Source organism: Oncorhynchus gorbuscha, linkage group LG04 (genome assembly GCF_021184085.1).
Source record: "Oncorhynchus gorbuscha isolate QuinsamMale2020 ecotype Even-year linkage group LG04, OgorEven_v1.0, whole genome shotgun sequence".
In the NCBI taxonomy this organism is placed as follows: domain Eukaryota; kingdom Metazoa; phylum Chordata; class Actinopteri; order Salmoniformes; family Salmonidae; genus Oncorhynchus; species Oncorhynchus gorbuscha.
In genome coordinates this window covers 23,525,814-23,547,426 of record NC_060176.1, presented here as the reverse complement: position 1 = coordinate 23,547,426, position 21,613 = coordinate 23,525,814, and the positions used below count along the sequence as shown (strand labels likewise).

General features: G+C 44.3%; 1 protein-coding gene across 1 annotated transcript in view; it reads right to left on the bottom strand.

Annotated features, from left to right (window-relative positions):
• Positions 1 to 189: 189 nt before the first annotated feature.
• Positions 190 to 21,613, bottom strand: part of LOC124033858 (T-cell immunomodulatory protein-like) — a 129,145-nt gene continuing 107,721 nt past the window's right edge. Inside the window, exons 15-18 of the mRNA XM_046346229.1 lie at positions 9,690 to 9,814; positions 6,905 to 6,987; positions 4,981 to 5,098; positions 190 to 1,610 (exon numbers count right to left, since the gene is read on the bottom strand). Coding sequence (XP_046202185.1) covers positions 1,551 to 1,610; positions 4,981 to 5,098; positions 6,905 to 6,987; positions 9,690 to 9,814 — 386 coding nt within the window. The 3' untranslated portion in view covers positions 190 to 1,550. The remainder of the gene's footprint in view (positions 1,611 to 4,980; positions 5,099 to 6,904; positions 6,988 to 9,689; positions 9,815 to 21,613) is intronic.

The window sequence follows — 21,613 nt, the reverse complement described above, 5'->3', positions numbered from 1 at the left end:
CTGCATGAGCTAAAAATAACTCGAAACCGTAGGCTATGCCAAGTTGTCACTTTCAATCGTTTCTTTAGTCATCAGCTCACTAGGACAATTGACTTTTTCGGATGGACATGCCAGTCTATGAAATGGGAAGGAAATAGTGAGACAGAAATACACGTAAATGAATTCAAAACAAGTGAGAACCACCATGAATTAAGCATGATAAACACTTTAATTTTCAACCCATCATCCCACAAACATTCAAAAGCAATGATCATATTTCCCGATTACACGCAGAATCCACACACAAAACACAAAAATAAAATCTATTAGACATCACTATTAATCATTAGTTTAAAAAAAGTTCAAACCACAGGCATGAGATGATAGCAAAATAAATATTTGGATGTTAGACCAGTACCACCTGAAAACAGTGCCCCACGTTAATTCAAAATGAAATACATTTTTTTTTTAAATATTAGAGGCTTAGACATTGATGATAATATTGATGATTGCACTTTCTGTTGGTTAAATAACAAACCTATTTCCATTTGTAAGTAAAAGTAGTTTAAGTGTTATGTGGACCATTCTTCAATTTAACACCACAGTTTAGTTGACGTTTTTTAACGAACACAATGTTTGGCAGTCCAAAGACACACCATGTTTATCATGTGAGACAAACAAGATTATTAAGAGTGAGAAAGACTAAAAAGGACATGACCACACCAGAGGGGTCAGTAGTACAGGCCATTCCAATACCACTGTGAGTGAGGGCAGTGGAAAGGGGGAGCTGTCAAACAAGGATAGGACATTGTGTCAGGTATTTGGAGGGGAATTTGAGAAAAAGGAGGGGAAAAGTGCATAATAAACTTGACACACACATTAACCCTCATTATGGACCATGTACTATGCGCATGATATACAGTAGAGCACAATGGATGCATCCAGTGTAAATACCCTGTTTGGGTCAGTGGACTCCATGTGTAAGATTCCACTATAGCAGTCCATAGAAAACAATAACTTTTACAGATTGACATACAGAAGGTATACAGGAAGACAATGGATGACTGGACATGCATAATAATTCAAGTAGCATTACAATAGCAATGCTTCCCCCAAAACAAATAAATCAGTACTGTGTTTTGCAGATCAGGATGACTTGGATTGAACATTTAAACATTGCAAATTCACCACGTACACTGTTAGTGCCGATTTGACATCCACACATAAGGAGCTAAGCCAAAACATTGACTAAAAAGTCAACTGGGATTTCACTCAGTAGTCCTGTTTAGATTTGGGTTCAGCCATCATTTTGGCCCTTGAAATGTATGAGGGAATGTGAATTTAAAAAAAGAACACGTTCAAATTCCAACCAAATCTGTGCAAGTATGCGAGAAGTAACCCGTCTGTCTCTTTTACATTTGATCATCTTTAATGGATATTGAAACACTTAAATGGCTCATCCTCTAGAGGCTGTTGGGATTAAATAAATAAACAATTCCATCGGCCAGCAAACTAATAAAACAGAAAGCAGGCATGACTGTTTCCCATGGTCCATCTCTTCCTGTGCTCCTTCACATAGCATCAAAATGGAACCGGTGTGCTTCCTGTCTCTTCTCCCGGTCGTCCGCTTTCTGAAACACACACAGGGCAATGGTCAGGGGTCACGAGTCAGACAAACGCAGACAAGCAGAGTCTAACAGTCAGCCATGGTGAGAGAGTGGTGGGGCTGAAACCTTTATAGAATAATAATGAAACTAGCAGACCTACTGAGTGGTCAGGGGTACAATCTATCTGAGGCAGGAAATCATTATTACAAGTGTTAATGTGGTATCGCTTCAATGTACAATTACGTACCCTCTGTGGGTGAATGAGGATAATTCACGTTTATTTTTAGCGTTCCCTTGACGACAGGCAGCACATAAAAGGCACGTATGATGAAAAAAAGGGAACCTTCAAAATGCAGTGGAGACGAAGCTGACAGATTTGTTCTGGAACTACTCCCCATACGACAGACAGTCCTGATGGAGTACACCAACATCTAAGCAGAGAGTCTGTCGGCCGTCTCTGTGTTGTTCAGGACTTAAGGGAGCAGACAGTCTTTAGGACTGAGTGTTCAGTTACTTCCACTTGTTTTTATGGCGTGTACACAGTACATGGACATACTGTAATATCTCCTTAGGTCTCATTCAGTGACCTGGCTTGTAATCCTGTCAATATTGCCAAGTTCATTGTGGTGTATGAACATGAAATAATTGAGTGTTCAGGGGATATAATTGTGTCGTTATTCCATGTGCGATGTGTCATGTATTGAATGGTCTGAAACCTACTGATTGAGTGCTCAAGTATACAATCTTGTTCAGATTGAACGTGAGGTTCAGTAACGCGATAACTTGACCTATTTGAATGGTCTACTGAATGCACTAACCTATCCATACTCTGTGCTAAGGCTGTGGGGCCTTGAACTAGCATAAAATGCAGGACAAAATGGGATAAGACCTTTGTCACATTGTATGCATTATGCAACGTGGAGGCATAATGCAGCCTTCATCGCTCTGAAAAGCCCTGTATTCTGTTTAAACCCACACAAAATTCAAATAGCCCAAACAGACAACGATCGATTCCTCAGGCGTGAAACCAAAGTTACCTGACAAATAAATAGAATCCAAAATACCTCTCAGATTTACAGCTAGGCTAAAACAGAGAAGGCATTTTTATAAAAAAAATAGTTTGGCTTTCTTATATTTAACAGTGTTCTAACAAACGTCCTGAGCCGGTCTCGGCTGTTGCAGGAGGTACTATGTCTCAAACCAGCCTCTGATTCCTATTTGACCATTGAGATTTGTGGAACAAATAGCAGGGGTCAGTGTAAATATCAAAAGTCAATCACCCATTGCACCGTGACCTGGTCAACTCCACACCACAATGGAAATGGAAAGGCTTATGGAGATCTGGAGCTTTTTTCCAAATGCTATTTTCCCCTGCGTGAAAGGTTAGACTCTCTTATCTAAGAGAGCTCCTTCAATTATGGTGTGTTATTGTACTGGGCAGAGTGAGTCAGATAGTACAGGAGCGCACAGCAGCCAGGCTCAGATATGACTGCAAGGCAGTGACACTCACAATGCAGATGACACACCGGACTAGACAAAAAGATGACAATGGGTAACAACAACCCCCCCCCCCCGCATTAAAAGCAAACAAAGGCAGTACCCTCGCTCAAAAAGACCCACAACAGCAGAGATGTCGGCTATCCCGGTGCAACATGAACAAAACACACAACCTCACAAGAACTGAGACGTCATACTGACACAAAAACAGGCTGCAGATTCAAAAGATGTGACTCATCAGCTGCAACAGTAATAACATGAAGCAGATATATAAGTATATGTACTAAAAGCAGGTGCTTCCACACAGGTGTGGTTCCTGAGTTAATGTATAAAAAAATAAACAAATCATAAAAAAGAAAAAGAGTATAAAAGGCCATTATTTTGGCTAGCATGGCTTTGCCCCCATAGGATGACAATGCCCCCATCCACAGGGCACAAGTAGTCACTGAATGGTTTGATGAGCATGAAGAAAATGTCAACCATATGCCATGGCCGTCTCAGTCACCAGATCTCAACCCAATTGAACACTTATGGGAGACTATGGAGCGGCGCCTGAGACAGCGTTTTCCACCACCATCAACAAAACACCAAATCATGGAATTTCTCGTGGAAGAATGGTGTCGCATCCCTCCAATAGAGTTCCAGAATCTATGCCAAGGTGCATTGAAGCTGTTCTGGCTCGTTGTGGCCCAACACCCTATTAAGACACTTTATGTTTGTGTTTCCTATCTCTCAAAGGGAAGGGGGCTCTGAACTGAAGTGGAGTACATTGGCCCAGTAATCACCTAAACAAATTAACAGCTAGCTATTACCTGAGCTTCCATTACCTTGGCCATCATGAACATTATCATTTAATCAACCTCTAATCAGTGACGGACAATGAGACATGTCTCTACCTCTCTTTCTGATGAAATATAATTGCTGGGCTCAGTTCCTCAGATATAGAGTCAAACATGTTATTTTAATGCAGAGTCAACTCCAATGAAGCTAGTGTTCCCGGAACAGTTCCCTAAGCAGAGAGCAATTATGGCTTCCTGCGTGCATAATCAGGCACCCACAGCAGATGGCTTTGAGAAGACGCCAACATCGCCGGCCTCGCTTGGTGGAGAAACAGACCAGCCACGGCTGCACTGGGATGGGGATGAATCGCTCAGAGTGTTTGCACGGCAGGCTGGACACAGACCACACACGCATGTCGGCAATAGTTGCATGCAAACACATGCAAATTCTCACAAGTTTGCAAAATTCAAACCATACATGATTACCTAAACACTCAATGTAAAATTCACAAACACCCACAGGAATGTAACAAGACAACCAACACACACACACACACTCCCTGGAGGACATATTTACAGGGATAATGAACAAAAGATTTGATATGCTGAAGGGGCAGAACAAAGCAATTACAGCCGAGCGTCCTCAGTGGTTATGGCCCTCTAACAGCCGTGCTGGATCTCTGTGGGAGGTTAGAGGACAGGGCCCATCTGCTGGTTCTGACCCATCTGTTCCTCTCTGAGTGAACCCTTTGCCCACAGCGGGTCTCCTGCTCTCTGGACCAGCACCAGAGCTCCCCAGCGGCGCCACAGGGCCAGGAGAAGAGAAGACCCCCACCAGATACTATGGACTGGCAATGGTGGGGAGGATCAGAGAGGACACACACTGCTCTGACCAGAACATAACCGGCTTTGGCTCAGACTATTAAAAGGAGGAGGAGGAGAGGATAGTGAGGAGGAATCCAAGGGAGAAGAGGAAAAATGACAAGACAGTACAACTAAAAATGAAGGAGTAGGAGGTTGATGGTGCTCATTATTGTCGATTAAAACAGTAATGACGGTAATGACGGTAATGACGATGATAAACGGTGCAAGATGTATTTGTGTCATTCTGTTCTTACCTTCTCCTGCCAGTGGAGGATGCCAATGATGACCAGGATGAAAACACACACGCCGATCAGCGCAATGGCAGTCAGTAGGACTATGTTACTGGGGGTTAGATACAACTTCGCACTCCAACTAAAAGAGGGAACAGGTAGGAGAAAGGAAAAGCGTTTCAACTACTACACAACATACAACTCCTACAAAAAGGTGTTTCGTCTTTTCCCAACCCTATCAGAAGGGAAGAGTCAACGTGCTATATTAAGGACATTTAGCATATTTTGCTTGATCAGAGATGTTATTTGACAAGGTTTCTGTAATCAGAAAATATTACTTTATGACATATTAGGTCAAAATGAATCGAGAAACTCTACATCACTGTCAGAGACGAACCATTTAAATGAAAAAGATCAAAAAATGAAAAATGACAAGCGCATTTCCTGTCTTTCGATCCACATATTTCTGTGACTATCGAAGAGAACGGAGAGTTCGTTTGAGTGGTTTGACGAAAAAAAAGAACAGACCCAGATTGTGGAGATACGATATTATACTACAATAAATGGCTGAGGAACGATACATCTGCTCAAATATTAATCAAAATAACTTCATTAAGACATTCTATCAGAACTAATAAACACACTACATATTAGTGGTGAAAACAAAAACCACCAATGGCAATGGTGGCCATATGTTGCGTGAACCTATGCCCATAGGCATAATGAGACTGAAGACACCTTCTTTACACAGATATACACTGAGCAGTCACTGTAATGTATGAACACTACATGATGTATGCGTCTACATAATGTGGGTGTGTTTTTATGAGTAATAAGTCAGTGTAGTAGGTATATACAGTGCATTCGGAAAGTATTCAGACCCCTTGACTTTTTCCACACTTTGTTACCTTACAGCCTTATTTTAAAATTGATTAAATCTTTTTTAATCTACACACAATACCCCATAATGAAAACAGCAAAAAAAAACAGGTTTTTGCAAATGTTTGAGAAATACAAAACTGAAATATAACATTTACCTAAGTATTCAGACCCTTTACACAGTACTTTGTTGAAGCACCTTTGGCAGCGATTACAGCCTCGAGTCTTCTTGGCTGTGACATTACAAGCTTGGCACGCCTGTATTTCAGGAGTTTCTCCAATTCTTCTCTGCAGATCTTCTCAAACTCTGTCAGGTTAGATGGGGAGCGTTGCTGCACATCTATTTCCAGGTCTCTCCAGAGATGTTTGATCGGGTTCAAGTCTGGGCTCTGGCTGGGCAACTGAAAGTTTTGGTACCCTTCCCCAGATCTGTGCCTCAACACAATCCTGTCTCGGAGCTCTACGGACAATTCTTTCGACCTCATGCCTTGGTTTTTGCTCTGACATGCACTGTCAACTGTCGCACATTTTCTAGAAAGGTGTATGCCTTTCCAAATCATGTCCAATCAATTGATTTTAACGCAGGTTGACTCCAATCAAGTTATAGAAACATCCTTATAGAAACAAGGATGATCAATGGAAACAGGATGCACCTGAGCTCAATTTTGAATCTCATAGGAAAGGGTCTGAAAACTTATGTAAATAAGGCATTGCTGTTTTTAAAAATATTTTTAATACATTTGCAAACATTTCTAAAAATCTGTTTTTGCTTTGTCATTATGGGGTATTGTGTGTAGATTGAGGGAATAGTTTTTTCTTAATAAATTTTAGAATAAGTCAAGGGGTCTGAATCGTTTCCGAAGGCAAGTGCTAGCATTTGTCAGAGTGTGTGTGTTCCATGTGTTGGTGAGAGAATGTTTTAGCTGGCCATACGGAAAAGGGGGATCTGCCATCTGCTGGCACTCATGGGGGTAGGACTACATGTGAATGAAACAGAAAAACATTGAAACATGGCCTGAACATGTTTGTGGGCGTCCATGTACAGATTTATGTGTGTGTGTGTGTGTACCTGCGGGGCTCGTTGTGTGGGTATGGAATGACTATGAGCTGCGAGTTGGGGATGATGGCTGTCCACTCCTGCTTCCTCACATCCTGCAAGGCAGAAACAGAGAACCAATGGGAGGCAGAATGAAGGGGAAGGCAATAATGGAACAACTCTAGTTCAAAGGTAACACAATGCAGGCAATATATCACACACTTCTCAGTGCACATACGATGTAGGGCCAGAGTCATTTCTTGTACAGTACTGCACTACAATTTGCGCTCTAGTTCAGAGTTTAAGGAACTTTATTATTAGAAGTTCAAGCTCAAAAGCTTTTCAAAGCACGTTTCTGTATGAATTACAAAGGTAAATACCCCTCTTCAAGTTGTTACTGGATGGCAAAACACCAGCAAACATTTAATTCACCTTACTCACAGTGTCCTCTAGAGAAGAGAGACTCATTTCCGACAACACATCTATCATATGGCAACATTAAGGGATAAGGGAAACACACTTGCTCGCTCACACGCGCAGATGCATGCCGACGCACATGCAGTGTGTGACGGCGTACTTTGCATCCTCGTTGACTCAGAGCCACCCTAATGAGAGCCCAGGGTTTTCAGCTACCTATACCCGAGCTATTTAAAGGCATCCATTTAAGACAGACAGTCTAGTCAATTAAATAACTGATGTCTGCTGAAGTATCCCCCTGGTGTGTCAGCCTACTTCCTACAGTCCCATTAGCTGGAGTATTGTTACAATGCCGAGGGTTGTGTGCGTTTGGAAGCCATGCATACGACTCCTTCCTGACACTGAGAAATGTCAATTAAAGTGAATGACATACCTACATAGCTCAGAGATACAAATATTATGTAAGGCAAATACAGCGAATTAGAGCTGCAGATTCAGAGGTTTTGATTCACTAATTGCTAGTGTTTGAGGTAAAATAGGTTAAGGAGAATAATGATGAACTGAATGAGTCACCTTATCGTGTCAGTGCATTGTGAACAGTGTGCTAGTTCATTGGAAGTTGCAGTGCTTAACCTACTAAGCTAACGCTGACATTTTCCTCCTCAATGCATTGTGGTTTATGCAGAACGGCAGTGAGAGACAGTGACAGGCTGCGCTTCTGGCGCTTTGGCTAAGAGAAGACGTCTGTGTTTAAGAGGAGGAAAGCGTTTCTGGGTTTTCAGAGAGTGTTTCAAAGGAGAGCGCTGGGTCTGAAGTTGGGAGTGAAGTGGGGGTTTTGGGGAGGCGATAGCAGAGCGGCAATCTTGAAAAACCTTGTGAGCAGAGGAAAGGATCCTCATGGGATTGAGACGAGTGTGCAGGAGGAGAGTAGAAGTAGAACACACTCCCTTCCTCTCTCTGTCTCTCCCTCCTCTCCCCCGCTCTTTCCTCTCTCCTTCCTCTCTTTATCTCTCCCAAACCCTCACAGGCCTCCTGAATGTTTTCCCCTGTGAGAGAGGGTTGGAGATAGACCTGAGAGAGACAGATAGGAACTATCCTCCCCAAACTCACAGAGACAGCCAGATAGACACAGCTGTTCATTAAATGTGTACACTGAGTATAAACATTTTAGGAGCACTTTCCTAACACGTTCCTAATATTGTGTTGTGCACACTCCCCCCATTCCACAGCATTCCACAGCTCTCCACAGGGATGCATGTTGACTCCAATGCTCCCCACAGTTGTGTCAAGTTGGCTGGATGTCCTTTGGGTGGTGGACAATTCTTGATACACACAGGAAACGGTTGAGCATGAAAAACCCAGCAGTGTTGCAGTTCTTGAGACAAACCTGGTGCACCTGGCACCTACCACCAGACCCCGTTCAAAGGCATTTACATTTTTTGTCCTGCCCTTTCACCCTCTGAATGGCCCACATACACAATCCACGTCTCAAGTTTATCAAGGCTTAAAAATCCTTATTTAACCCGTCTCCTCCCCTTCGTCTACACTGATTGAAATGGATTTAACAAGTGACATCAATAAAGGATCATAGATTTCACCTGGGTTCACCTGGTCAGTCTATGTCATGGAAAGAGCAGGTGTCCTTAATGTTTTTTATACTCCGTGTATGTAGCACTGAAGACACCGTTTTCATATACCCTCTGAATGTAAAAAGTGGTTAGCATAATACAAAAGCATTATACAGATTTTATTAACTGGTGTGTGGGGAAATGTGAACCTTAGTGGAACAGTTTTCTTGCATAACTCAAAGGGTGCGAGCGAGAAAAAAGCACGTCGCGTTACTTCAGATGCTTTACTCTGTACGAGCTTCGCTCCCAAGGTAGTGAGGTATGGGCAGAAATTTGCAATGCAAATCCGCTATGATGAAGACCTCTGTTCTATTCTTTGACAGGTGAGGAACGGGAGCCAGCGCCTCAAATTCAACGGAGCCGCGCAGGGGGATCTATCGAGGAACCAACAAACAGCATTTCAAACGGCACGCGATACGAGAGACAGAAGGCTGTCGGCTCCCCACGAACCCAAACCACATGCCAATGTTTGAGGTAGCACAAAAGTGGGTGAAACGAAGAAGATAATGAATTATTTACTGCATAATAGATCATCTACTTATCATATTGCAACAGGAAGAAATGTTTACAACACTTACATCAACCTGCAGTAGAGTTATTGTCAGTATCAGTGGCTCTGGGCGTGTTCTCCACATGGTTACAGTGACTAGAAACAGTATCAGTTTTATGCCGTAGTAATTAGACCTACTGCATCCTGTCCTGTCTGTGCTTTGTCTGGCATGTCCCTCCTCTCCGCTCCCCTCCCCCCTGTGCTGCAGCGCACCATACTGTACCTTGTCCCCGAGGGGCCGGGGGATACCCACGTACAGGTGGTCCAGGAAGTTGGCGCTGCGCCCCAGGCCCAGAACGGTGTAAGGCAACTGCAGGGAGAGATGGGCCGACTGGCTCAGCTGGCCGGCTGCATGGAGGGGAAAAAAACAAAAAAGGAGCCATGAGAACCATTCAGACCCATAAACAAGCCTCATAAAAGACACAAATCAGACCATCCCTATTCCTACCATCGCCCAGTCCGGAGGCATCTACCACCCCCTACAACACCGTGTCCTCGCCACTGGCTCACGCTCAGGCCCTGCCAAGCGCAGCCGACGTAAATCACCCGCTTTATGGTAATCAGTGAGAGCACCCCGGCAACAAATCAGGATAAATGTGGATGGACTGCATGGCTGGTCTGGACCTACACTCAGATGGAAGCATGTTTTTACATTTACAATGTGCAGCAAGGAAAAGCTTCACATGACTGATTATAGTAGGATATTCAGTCGACATAAAATAAAACAGAGTGTTCTGCCTGGCTATTATCTACACATATACAGTACCAGTCAAAAGTTTGGACACACCTACTCATTCAAGGGTTTTTCTTTATTTGACTATTTTCTACATTGTAGAATAATCGTGAAGACATAAAACCTAAGAAATAACACAAAAAAAGTGTTAAACAAATCAAAATGTATTCTTCAAAGTTTGCCTTTGCCTTGATGACAGCTTTGCACACTCTTGGCATTATCTCAACCAGCTTCATGAGGTAGTATAATATAATAATAATATAATAATAATAATATTCACCTGGAATGCATTTCAATTAACAGGTGTGCCTTGTTCAAAGTTCATTTGTGGAATTTATTTCCTTCTTAATGCCTTTGAGCCAGTTGTGTTGTGACGAGGTAGGGGTGGTATACAGAACATATCCCTATTTGGTAAAAGAATAAGTCCATATTATGGCAAGAACAGCTCAAATAATCAAAGAGAAACTACAGTCCATCATTACTTTAAGACATGAAGGTCAGTACGGAAAACTTCAAGAACTTTGAAAGTTTCTTCAAGTGCAGTCGCAAAAACCATCAAGCGCTATTATGAAACTGGCTCTCATGAGGACCGTCACAGGAAAGGAAGACCCAAAGTTACCTCTGCTGCAGAGGATAAGTTCATTAGAGTTACCAGCCTCATAAATTGTGGCCCAAATAAATGCTTCACTGAGTTCACGTAACAGACACATCTCAACATCAACTGTTCAGAGGAGTCTGCGTGAATCAGGCCTACAACAAGAAGAAGATAATTGCTTAGGCTAAGAAACATGAGCAATGGACATTAGACCAGTGAAAATCTGTCCTTTGGTCTCATGAGTCCAAATTTGAGATTTTTTTGTTCCAACCGCTGTGTCTTTGTGAGATTTAACCAGCATGGCTACCACAGCAATCTGCAGCGATACGCCATCCCATCTGGTTTGTGCTTAGTTGGACTATCATTTGTTTTTCAACAGGACAATGACCCAACACACACCTCCAGGCTGTGTAAGGAGAGTGATGGAGTGCTGCATCAGATAACCTGGCCTGCACAATCACCCGACCTGAATGCAATTAAGATGGTTTGGGATGAGTTGGTCCGCATAGTGAAGGGAAAGCAGCCAACAAGTGCTCAACTCCTTCAAGACGGTTGGAAATGCATTCCTTGTGAAGCTGGTTGAGAGAAAGCCAAGAGCGTGCAAAGCTGTCATCAATGCAAAGGGTGGTTACTTTGAAGAATCTAAAATCCAAAATATATTTGGATTTGTTTAACACATTTTTTGGTTACTACTTGATTCCATATGTGTTATTTAATAGTTTTGATGTCTTCACTATTATTATTCTACAATGTAGAAAATAGTCAAACTAAATAAATAAAAACCCTTGAATGAGTAGGTGTATCCAAAATTTTGACCAGTACTCTTAAGTATAGAGCCTAAAAGCTTGGGGTTGATTGCCTGTCTACGAGTAAAGCGCAAGTATAACTCCATCTTGAGAGAATCTATATATTGCCTTCCACGAATCTCCAATGTAATCTGTCATTACAGGTATATATATGGTACTGTATACATTTATGTTAATAAAGTGGCTTGTCCATTCTAGTGACACTGATTGGAAGTCCACTTCGCAGTGCTAGTTAAACTAGTAGGCTAACTGCCAATATGGATGTCCAGCTGAGATCTTGTGTGTGTGTGTGTGTGTATGTGACATCGATCCCTCTCATTAGTTTTGTGATACAATAGCAAGGTATTGACTCTGACGCATACACCGAGGGTAAAAACACCTGCTCCCTCCATGACACAGACTGACCAGGTGAATGCGATGATCCCTCATTGACGTCACCTGTTAAATCCACGTCAATCAGTGTAGATCAGTGGTCAACGACCTTTTCTGAGTTAACAGCGTCATTAACCCGTCGCTCTCTCTCCGGAGTGACTTTTCTGTCGCTTTCTGTTGAACTGTACATGTAAGGAAGGGTCTTGGATGCGTGCCTTTGAAGTGCCTTTGAATGGGGTATGGTAGTAGGTGCTAGGCGCACCGGTTTGAGTGTGTCAAGAACTTTCATGCTCAACAGTTTCCTGTGTGGATCAAGAATGATCCACCACCCAAAAGATATCCAGCCAACTTGCCACCATTGTGTAAAGCTTTGGAGTCAGCATTCCTGTGGAACGCTTTTGAAACCTTGTAAGGTCCATGCCCCGATGAACTGAGGCTGTTCTGAGGGCGAAAGGGGGTGCAACTCAATATTAGGAAAGTGTTCCTAATGTTTTGAATGTTCAGTCCTCTCTGAACACTCACTAGTGACTCTGTGTTATGCATGTGTGGTGGGGAATGAGGTGCAGTTTCATTATGTCCTGACCTGGGGGCATCCAAGACCCTTCCTTACATGTACAGTTCAACAGAAAACGACAGAAAAGTCACTCAGCGGGGAGAGACTGGTTAATCACGCTATTAAAAAGAAAATGAAAATTGCTCTGTGAAAGCAGTTTAGAGGTGTTACCGCACTGGCAGAAAGGACAAAGGAAAGCTAATGATTTCATCCATGTAGATTCAAATGGATTTTGAAGTCTGGGCAACTGTCCTGGCTCTACTTTCTGGCAGTAGAGCAGAGGAATGCATTGCAGTTTTGGCATTGTTCACTAATGAGAAGACAGGGGGGGGGGGCAGGACTGAGTTTGGGAGACCCTGTTCTCACTGGGCTACCATGACCCGAACCAAAGGGTCTTTCTCTATACTGTCAGGCATAGGGCCAAAGGTTTAGACACAAATGCACACAATAGTCAGCAGAAAGCGTGTGAGCTCTCACTTGTCCCCATGTGAACTGTTGTATCAGCTTCGTCTCAAACACAAGCACTGCAGCTTCTCCATCTAACTGAATTCCAGAGCAAGCTCAGGAAGGTCATCTCTGTTTAGTCAAGGTAATCATTTTGAAACTAAGAAACACACATGCACATCTCTCGCTCTCGCTTCTCCATTCAAGTTCAGACTAATGCCGGGCGAACACCACACGACTTTCAAAATCCTCACGTTAAACAACCGCCTTTCCTGACGTTTTTGTTGTCGTCTTGCCAACGTAGTGGTGAGAATACGAAACAATGTGGCACAGACGGGGGTCACACAGCACACGATTCTTCACTTGATGTGATTAGATTGTTAACTTGGCAAGAACGAGCTGTGGCTCAAAGCAGCCGCATAAATGTTTTCACTCAGAGATTCCTGCCTGCCATACAGTGTTGAAATATTGAGCCAATACATTTTGAATTGAGTAACATTGCTTTTTAACTTCAGAGCTGTAATGATTTGACACTTTGGCTTTGGTTAAAGACAAGTAGGCTAGTAGTAGTCATGGCTCCTGCAGGAGAGTACACACACTTGCTTCTTCTCTGGCGAGCTCTCATTGGCTATTGCTGATGATCACCGATCTCAAAAACGTACCCTAACCCTAAAATCGGGGACAAAATTGTCTAGTGCACGCCCAGCTTAAGTAACCACAATCTTTTAGGAAGTATGTGTTAGGTCTGGAGGAGAGGATGGTAGACGACAGACATTTTGGGGTTAACCAGCTACCCTAGTGACAGGCTGTTGTTAACTAAAGGATGTGTCATGTTGTGAATGGAGACAGTAGGGGGGAAATGTCACAGTGCTGCTGGGGACGCTGGCTGGGGGATGTGTCACTCAGAGAGAAAGCTGGCTTAGGGACTGCCACTCTGCAGGTGGGGAGCTTGGTTGGAGAGAGGCCATGCACTGAAATGGGAGGGGAGTGCTGGTTGTGCTGGCTGGATGAAGGCTTGTGGCTGGGGTTCTGGCTAGTTGCTGCGGGCTACAGCCTGGAGTCCTATCTCCCTGCAGCGCGGCCGTGGAGCACACAGACAGGACCCCCCCCCAGGCTGCAAAACAGATTCAGAGCGGTCAGCCAGCCAAACAGCTCCCAAAGAGTAGGCTTACTCAAGGAACCTTACGCTTCCACAGCTTATCAAATTCACTCCTCAGGCTCTCTCCAATCTGGGTGTGAGGAGTCTCAAGCATGTTGAAAAGTACTCTGTGTTGTTGTCTGTGTCACACTGCTTTGCTTTATCTTGGCCAGGTCGCAGTTGCAAATGGGAGCTTGTTCTCAACTAGCCTACCTGGTTAAATAAAGGTGAAATGAATACAAATAAAAACACCCAAACACTCTAGAGCCTACAGGTTTTTATCTGTGTGGGAAACAGAGCAGAACACATCATCACACCCAACGAGTCAGGACTCCTCAGCTCCAAAAGTTCATTCAGAAACATGGGCGAGTACAATGTGCGCACACACAACACACACAGATTGTGAGCCAAATAGAGCCCCCCCCCCCCCCCTCCCCCCAGCATTAGAAACTTTGCCAGCTACACAACATAAGGGACGGAAAAGCTACTCTGCCCAGCCGCTCACTTCCAATGCTGCTCTGGTGAGTTAGGGAGCACTCCTACGAGAGGATATCTACATAACCCTCAAAAATGACATACACACGAACAATGGCAACTTGCAATGTTCCTCACCGAGTCTCAGAGACAGAAGAGAGGCACTGAAGCCCAATGGTAGAGGAGAGAAGAGACAGGTGTGCGAGGCTGAGAGTTGAAACCGATGCAGGGCTGGGCTACAGTGGTGGAGGTATGGCTCTGAGGCACACCTGTTAACATACAGTGCATTATTTAGAGCAGGACTCTCGCTCAGTGAGTAGAGGGATGAAGAGATGCCTCAGCTCCTGAATTGTCACAGAGTGTGACTCCAGCACAGTCGTATTCAAGCCACTTTAGTCCCTACACTCCCTCAGAGACACCTGCGGTAGAAGAGACGAGCTCTCTACGCGGGCCTCCACGGGCAACCGTCCTACACGCAAAAACACATGCGCATATCACACAAAAACACGCTGCAGGCTTTTGACCTTCACTGGTCACAGAGGAATGATACAACACAAATAGAACACATGGAGAGTGGTAAACAATGGGATGTCAACATCATTATATTGCAACAGACACCATCAGGCAAACTCTAATGGAGATCAGCATTAGAATTGTAGCAAAAGTGACTAGAGGTCGACCGGTTAATCGGAATGGCCGATTAATTACGTCCGATTTCAAGTTTTCATGACAATCGGTAATCTGCATTTGTGGACACCGATTATGGCCACGAGGAGACTGAGTGGCAGGCTGACTACCCGTTATGCGAGTGCAGCAAGGAGCCAAGGTAAGTTGCTAGCTAGCATTAAACTTATCTTATAAAAAAACAATCAATCTTAACATAATCACTAGTTAAACTAGTAATATCATCAACCATGTGTAGTTATCTAGCTTATCCTGTGTTGCATATAATCGATGCGGTGCCTGTTAATTTCTCATCGAATCACAGCCTACTTTGCCAAACGGGTGATGATTTAACAAGAGCATTCACAAAAAAGCACTGTCGTTGCACCAACGTGTACCTAACCATTAACATCAATGCCTTTATTAAAATCAATACACAAGTATATATTTTTAAACCTGCGTATTTAGCTAAATATGCAGGTTTAAAAATAAATAGTGTATTGATTTTAATATTTAGCTAAATATGCAACAAAGGGTATATAACAAAGTATTGAGATAAACTTCTGTTATTGACCAAATACTTATTTTCCACCATAATTTGCAAATAAATTCATTAAAAATCCTGTGTGATTTTCTGGATTTTTTTCTTCTCATTTTGTCTGTCATAGTTGAAGTTTACCTATGATGAAAATTACAGGCCCCTCTCATCTTTTTAAGAGGGAGAACTTGCACAATTGGTGGCTGACTAAATACTTTTTGTGCCCCACTGTATATGTATACACACACACACAAAAACAAAATTGGCCGATTAATCGGTATCGGCTTTTTCTGGTCCTCCAATAATCAGTATCGGCGTTGAAAAATCATAATCGTTTGACCTCTAAAAGTGACCCATAATTAAGCAAAAAATTATCTTATGAAACATAATCTCAAACAGTGACCATTGTGACCAGCAGAAATCTTTTAGCACCAGCGTATAAAGAACTCACACTCGCTACATCAAATCTTGATTAGGTTTTACACAGTGAGACACACAAAGCCTCACCCTCTCACACATCTTCCCAAGGCCCTAGATCATCTTCGGCAACCTGTTTGTGGAGAGATTCTCAACATTCATCGCTATAGAAACCACTCTCTCCCTTGATTGGGCACTTCCACAGAAATGGGTGGGACGGAAAGGACACATAGTGGCGGTTTGTGGACGTTGCGGTGGCAGGGCCTGGGGGATAAAGGCTGTTTGAGAAATGAAGTGGTACACACTGAGCGCCACGGCTAAGCCTGGGAGAGGAGAGGGGGCCCTCAGCGCCCCCACAACGCAGACGGCAGATTCGGGACGTTGATTTGTGGGGAGAAGTGTGTGTCTGTAGTGGAGAAGATAAGTGGAGGCACCTGTCCACTCCTCTCTCTTTTCACTGGCGCTCTCGCAGGAGGAAAATACAGAATTAAAGCCAACGGCACCATGGGTGACACAGTGTACGTTGAGATCACCAGCACGCCGTGTCTGATCAGCAGAAACACAATGACAGGATGGTGAATGAAGCAACACTGAGATCTGGGTTTGACAGAGCAAGACTGGTGTTGAGAGAAGAGGTAGCCAGAATAAGGTGACTTCAACACGCTTTTTTTTCTCCCTCCCTCCCTCCCTCCCTCCCTCCCTCCCTCCCTCCCTCCCTCCCTCCCTCCCTCCCTCCCTCCCTCCCAGTTGAGATGTGTGCTCTACTACAGGTTACTGTGGCGACAGAACAGCCACAGAGGCATTAAGATATAATACATTAGGGGAGCATGGCAGATATTAGGACTGAGACCATTACCACTGATGGAACACAACACACTCTACAGGGAGAAGAGGAGACGTAGAGAAAATATTAACAGACTACAGGGAGAAGAGGAGACGTAGAGACAGTATTAACACACTACAGAGAGAAGAGGAGACGTAGAGACAATATTAACAGACTACAGGGAGAAGAGGAGACAGAGACAATATTAACAAACTACAGAGAGAAGAGGAGACGTAGAGACAATATTAACACACTACAGGGAGAAGAGGAGACAGAGACAATATTAACAGACTACAGGGAGAAGAGGAGACGTAGAGACAATATTAACGCACTACAGGGAGAAGAGGAGACGTAGAGACAATATTAACACACTACAGGGAGAAGAGGAGACGTAGGGACAATATTAACACACCACAGGGAGAAGAGGAGACGTAGAGACAATATTAACACACCACAGGGAGAAGAGGAGACGTAGAGACAATATTAACACACTACAGGGAGAAGAATAATGACAGAATGAGATGGAGAGAAAGATATATTATATGTGAGAGAACGATACAGAGTGAGTGAAAGGAAAGAGGGAGCGTGCTGTGTGGTTTGTAGAGAGAGATAAACAGGAGGAGGGGTAATCCTGCATTGAATTTGAGACCAATTTACTGGCCTGAGTGCAGAAACCCACAGGAGAGAATCATGGGCAGAACAAAGCTCTGATCAATAATAATCCTCCCTCTCTCTCCAGTTGGTTAGCTCTGCTAACTCCCACACCTTCCACTGACTTCAACCTGACAAGACACAGGTCCAGTCCAACAAGTGCTGTGTGTGTGTGTGTGTGTGAGAGAGAGTGTGTGTACTGTGTGCATGCCTGTGTGCAGTATGTTTGGTTACCTGGGCATCTGTATAAAAGAGTGACTTGTTTCGCCTGACTTGATCACTCCTGAGTGTGGTACAGAGAGCATCAAATATGTGTGTCTCACATTGATGACAGCGTAGTACAGCGATCGTGTGTGTCGGCGTCGGTGTGTGGGGGTGTTATTCTCCGCTGTCCTAAATCCACCATCCTCATTTGCCTAATTGAAACAGAGCCTGCCGAAGTTCCCTACCGACGTAGAGCTGTTTTTTTTCCTCAGCCCTCCTTCTCCTCTCCTCCCTCCGCTCCTCCCTTCCAATGAGCCAGCCAAAAGCCCCGGCACCGTCGGGAGAGAAAAAGAGAGGGATGGGACACAGAGAGAGGTGGATCGAGAGAGCGCACCGACACTCCTGTTCTGTACCAGTGGCACTATTCACTCACCATCCGTCATTTCTCAAATGACTGCGATTCCTCTGCTTCGTTTCATCCAGTGTTCTCCCAGAGGGACTAGTCCTCCCCCAGGCACACACACACCGTCCTGCCATCAACAGTCCAGGGTAATCAATCTCGTCTGCTTATTAAGCCTGACAACACTTGCTTTACCCCACAACTACAACATGTAGATGTACCTTTAAAACCCATATGGCCTACTGATTTACTAACTGTGCAGAATAAATTGCAGAGAAACCAACGGTGTGGAAATCTTCCTTTAAGGTCAATATTCATCTCTAATATAGCTGAATTCTAATTCCATTCCTTTCAATAGGGAATAAGGACAGTGGGGAAAGATAAGCTATTGCATACCAAGGTCTTATATCAATAGCCCGAGGGTTGAGGAGACTAAGGTGAGAGGTTCAGATGGAGCACTGGATCTCGGAGAACCAGGCAGCACACATGCATTACTGCACAGACAGTAAATTAACTACCCTCCCACACGCAGTCAATCAAGTATGCACATATACACAAACAAACACGTATGGTAACGCTTGCTCGCACACACAAAAACAAACAGACACACATGAACTCTCCCACCCACACCAGGCAGGCAGAGCCAGCATTAATATTCTGTTGGTTGATTCACTAGCTCCAGCTGGAAATGTGGAGATGGAGACCGCCTGGGACCTGGGGATCGATACACAGCCAGGCAGAGCAGCCAGGCAGAGCAGCTAGGCAGAGCAGCCAGGCAGAGCAGCCAGGCAGAGCAGCCAGGTAGAGCAGCCAGGCAGAGCAGCCAGGCAGAGCAGCCAGGCAGAACAGCCAGGCAGAACAGCCAGGGATCATCTAACAGGACCAGCTCCGTATGTCCCTCAGCCTCAGCATCACAGAGACCAGGCCTTTGCAGAACCGCCCCACAGAGACACCGGAGCGCACGGAGGCTAACCGCCATGGCTAATACGCTCTTCCTGTCTGGCACACTGCATACACCCCTGGTTGTTCCCCCAGCCCGCATGCCGAGAGCACGTGTGCTGATACATTAAATTCACCACGTCTCTTTGCGCCCTCACTCATACAGACCTCACACCAGCAAAATACATGCTAAAACATATAAATACTGTACACTCACTGCTGATATGCCGGCCCGCTGATATGCCTGCCTGCGGGACCATATCATTACCACTGAACTTAACCGAAGGGAATCGCCTTGGTATTATCAGTCACTAACACATGGGCCTGTGCCATTCCTCAACACTAGGAAGGGAGCTGCCTGTACAGCACTATAACCAAGGTTCAATACCATAAGGAGATGACAGGGGCGAGTCTTGAGTTACGCACGCAGGTTCACCAATGCTTGAAGCCCTGTGACACAGAAGCCACAGGGGTAATAGCACTATCTGTGGACCACAGCGTAAGAATGCTAAGTGCAGTGTGTCCTACCTCCCTGAACCTTCACTTTATTTTCCCCGTCCCCCCTAGGCCCTCTTCATCATTGACCCAGATCTTCATTCCATTACTCTAACCTATAACCCACTTGCCACTATTTGCCACCGTTAGCTGCTATTTTTCAGCCATTTTATCCTCTCCCTCTATAGCATGACTTTTCTATAGGCCTTTCCTTCCACATCCATCCATGTATTTGACTTCCATCCCTCTATCACCTCGGTTCACTCCCTTTTGGCGCTGAAGGGTAAATGAAGAGCGTGGGGCCCCAGTAGAGAGAGCAGACAGTCCGCGCACCACCACTCAGGTCTGTCAGTCTACCTTGCCTTCTCCCCATGCCCCTAGCCACAGAATAAATACACTTTAAAAATCACCCTGCACACTGCACTTTATTACTGTTAAATGAGGAGTCCTGGGAATAACCCAGCCAGGGCTGGCCCAGCCACTCTCCATACAGTCTAGTATATCTAACATATAACCTAAGCATCTCCCTCAGTCAGTGTACACACAGCCCTGGCCTTTCACCCCCCTTCTCATTGGCTCAGCTTACAGGCAGGAAGTGGTTGGGCCTTGTTCCTCAGTTCAGCCTGTTCGATGACCTTCTCAGGGAGAGGTGTCTGGTGCAGACACAGCTGCTGTTAAGCCCACAGAGCAGAGCTCCAGCACAGGGGTCAGAGGACAACCCTAAACCGCTGCATGTTGGCACACCCATGGGTGTTGGATCCCAAATCCGGTCTTTAAATGAATCAAAGTCGTCTTTAAATAGCCTTGACCACAACACGGATGCTCAACATCCACACAGATAACAAACATGAATGGGTGAAAGGATGAAGATTCCTCTCCGCAAAGAGAACTATCTGGACTTCTATTCTTCTCCAGTCAGACATGTATTATTCTAGGTTTACCTCACATTTTCCCTCCCCTCCGTCAAGGTTTGAGTGTTTCCAAACCTTGAGAGAAGGTTATCTTGAAAGACAAGAAATAGAGATTTAAAATCTCACGGTTTTGTCGTCTGAGCCCTGCAAAATTGAATAGAGGTTGGGGATTATTGAACAATAAAGACACGGTTTGGAAAGACAGAGGGCTTTCTGACTCTGGGTCTTTGGATTATACTCCTTGTGGACTGATTGATCGATTCTCTTGCCCCTATAAACAGTGTCCTGTCACAGAGGGAGAGGAGTGAGGGAAGAGTGTTCTTCTCAAAATGACCATTGTATTGTTGCGTTTTCCTTTAGTGGATGATTCCAACAGAACAGGATGTAGCTAGATACTCAAACCCCTGAAATCTGCTTTTTAGGCTTTGCTGTCCTATTCTCTGTTGATACCCAGACACACACAGAACATGGAAAGGAAAAGACTGCAGAAAAATACAAATAAATGGTGAACCGAATCAAGGCTTTTTAAAAAGACGGAATTACTCACTGAGACATCTTGCAAATGCTTGACTCCATGACTCAGTTATCTGTATATAATGTCTGTCCTCTAAGCCATTTTGCGATTTGTCTTTGTCACCTCCTTGAAGACATTAGGCCTAATTCAACTCATCTGTCCTTTCCATTCAACAGAACTATCTCCTCAGGTGTTGAACAATGAGACTGACTGGGTCATGGTTTCATGTCTAGTCTGTCCTGTTCAGGCTGTATCCTAGGTTGGGTATAAAGACCACTTCACAGTGTAGGTGTGTGCTTACAATTTTCAGGTTAAATAGCTCAGCATGACAATCGTTACTCTGGCTGGCTGGGTGATTGTGCTATGTGGGATAATACAAAGCATCGCATTCCATAGGTACTACAGCGTAGTTTTGTATTGAGGAATGAGGGTATCTTCATTAGAGAAATTCTGCCATTGTGTCGATGCCTTTCTGAT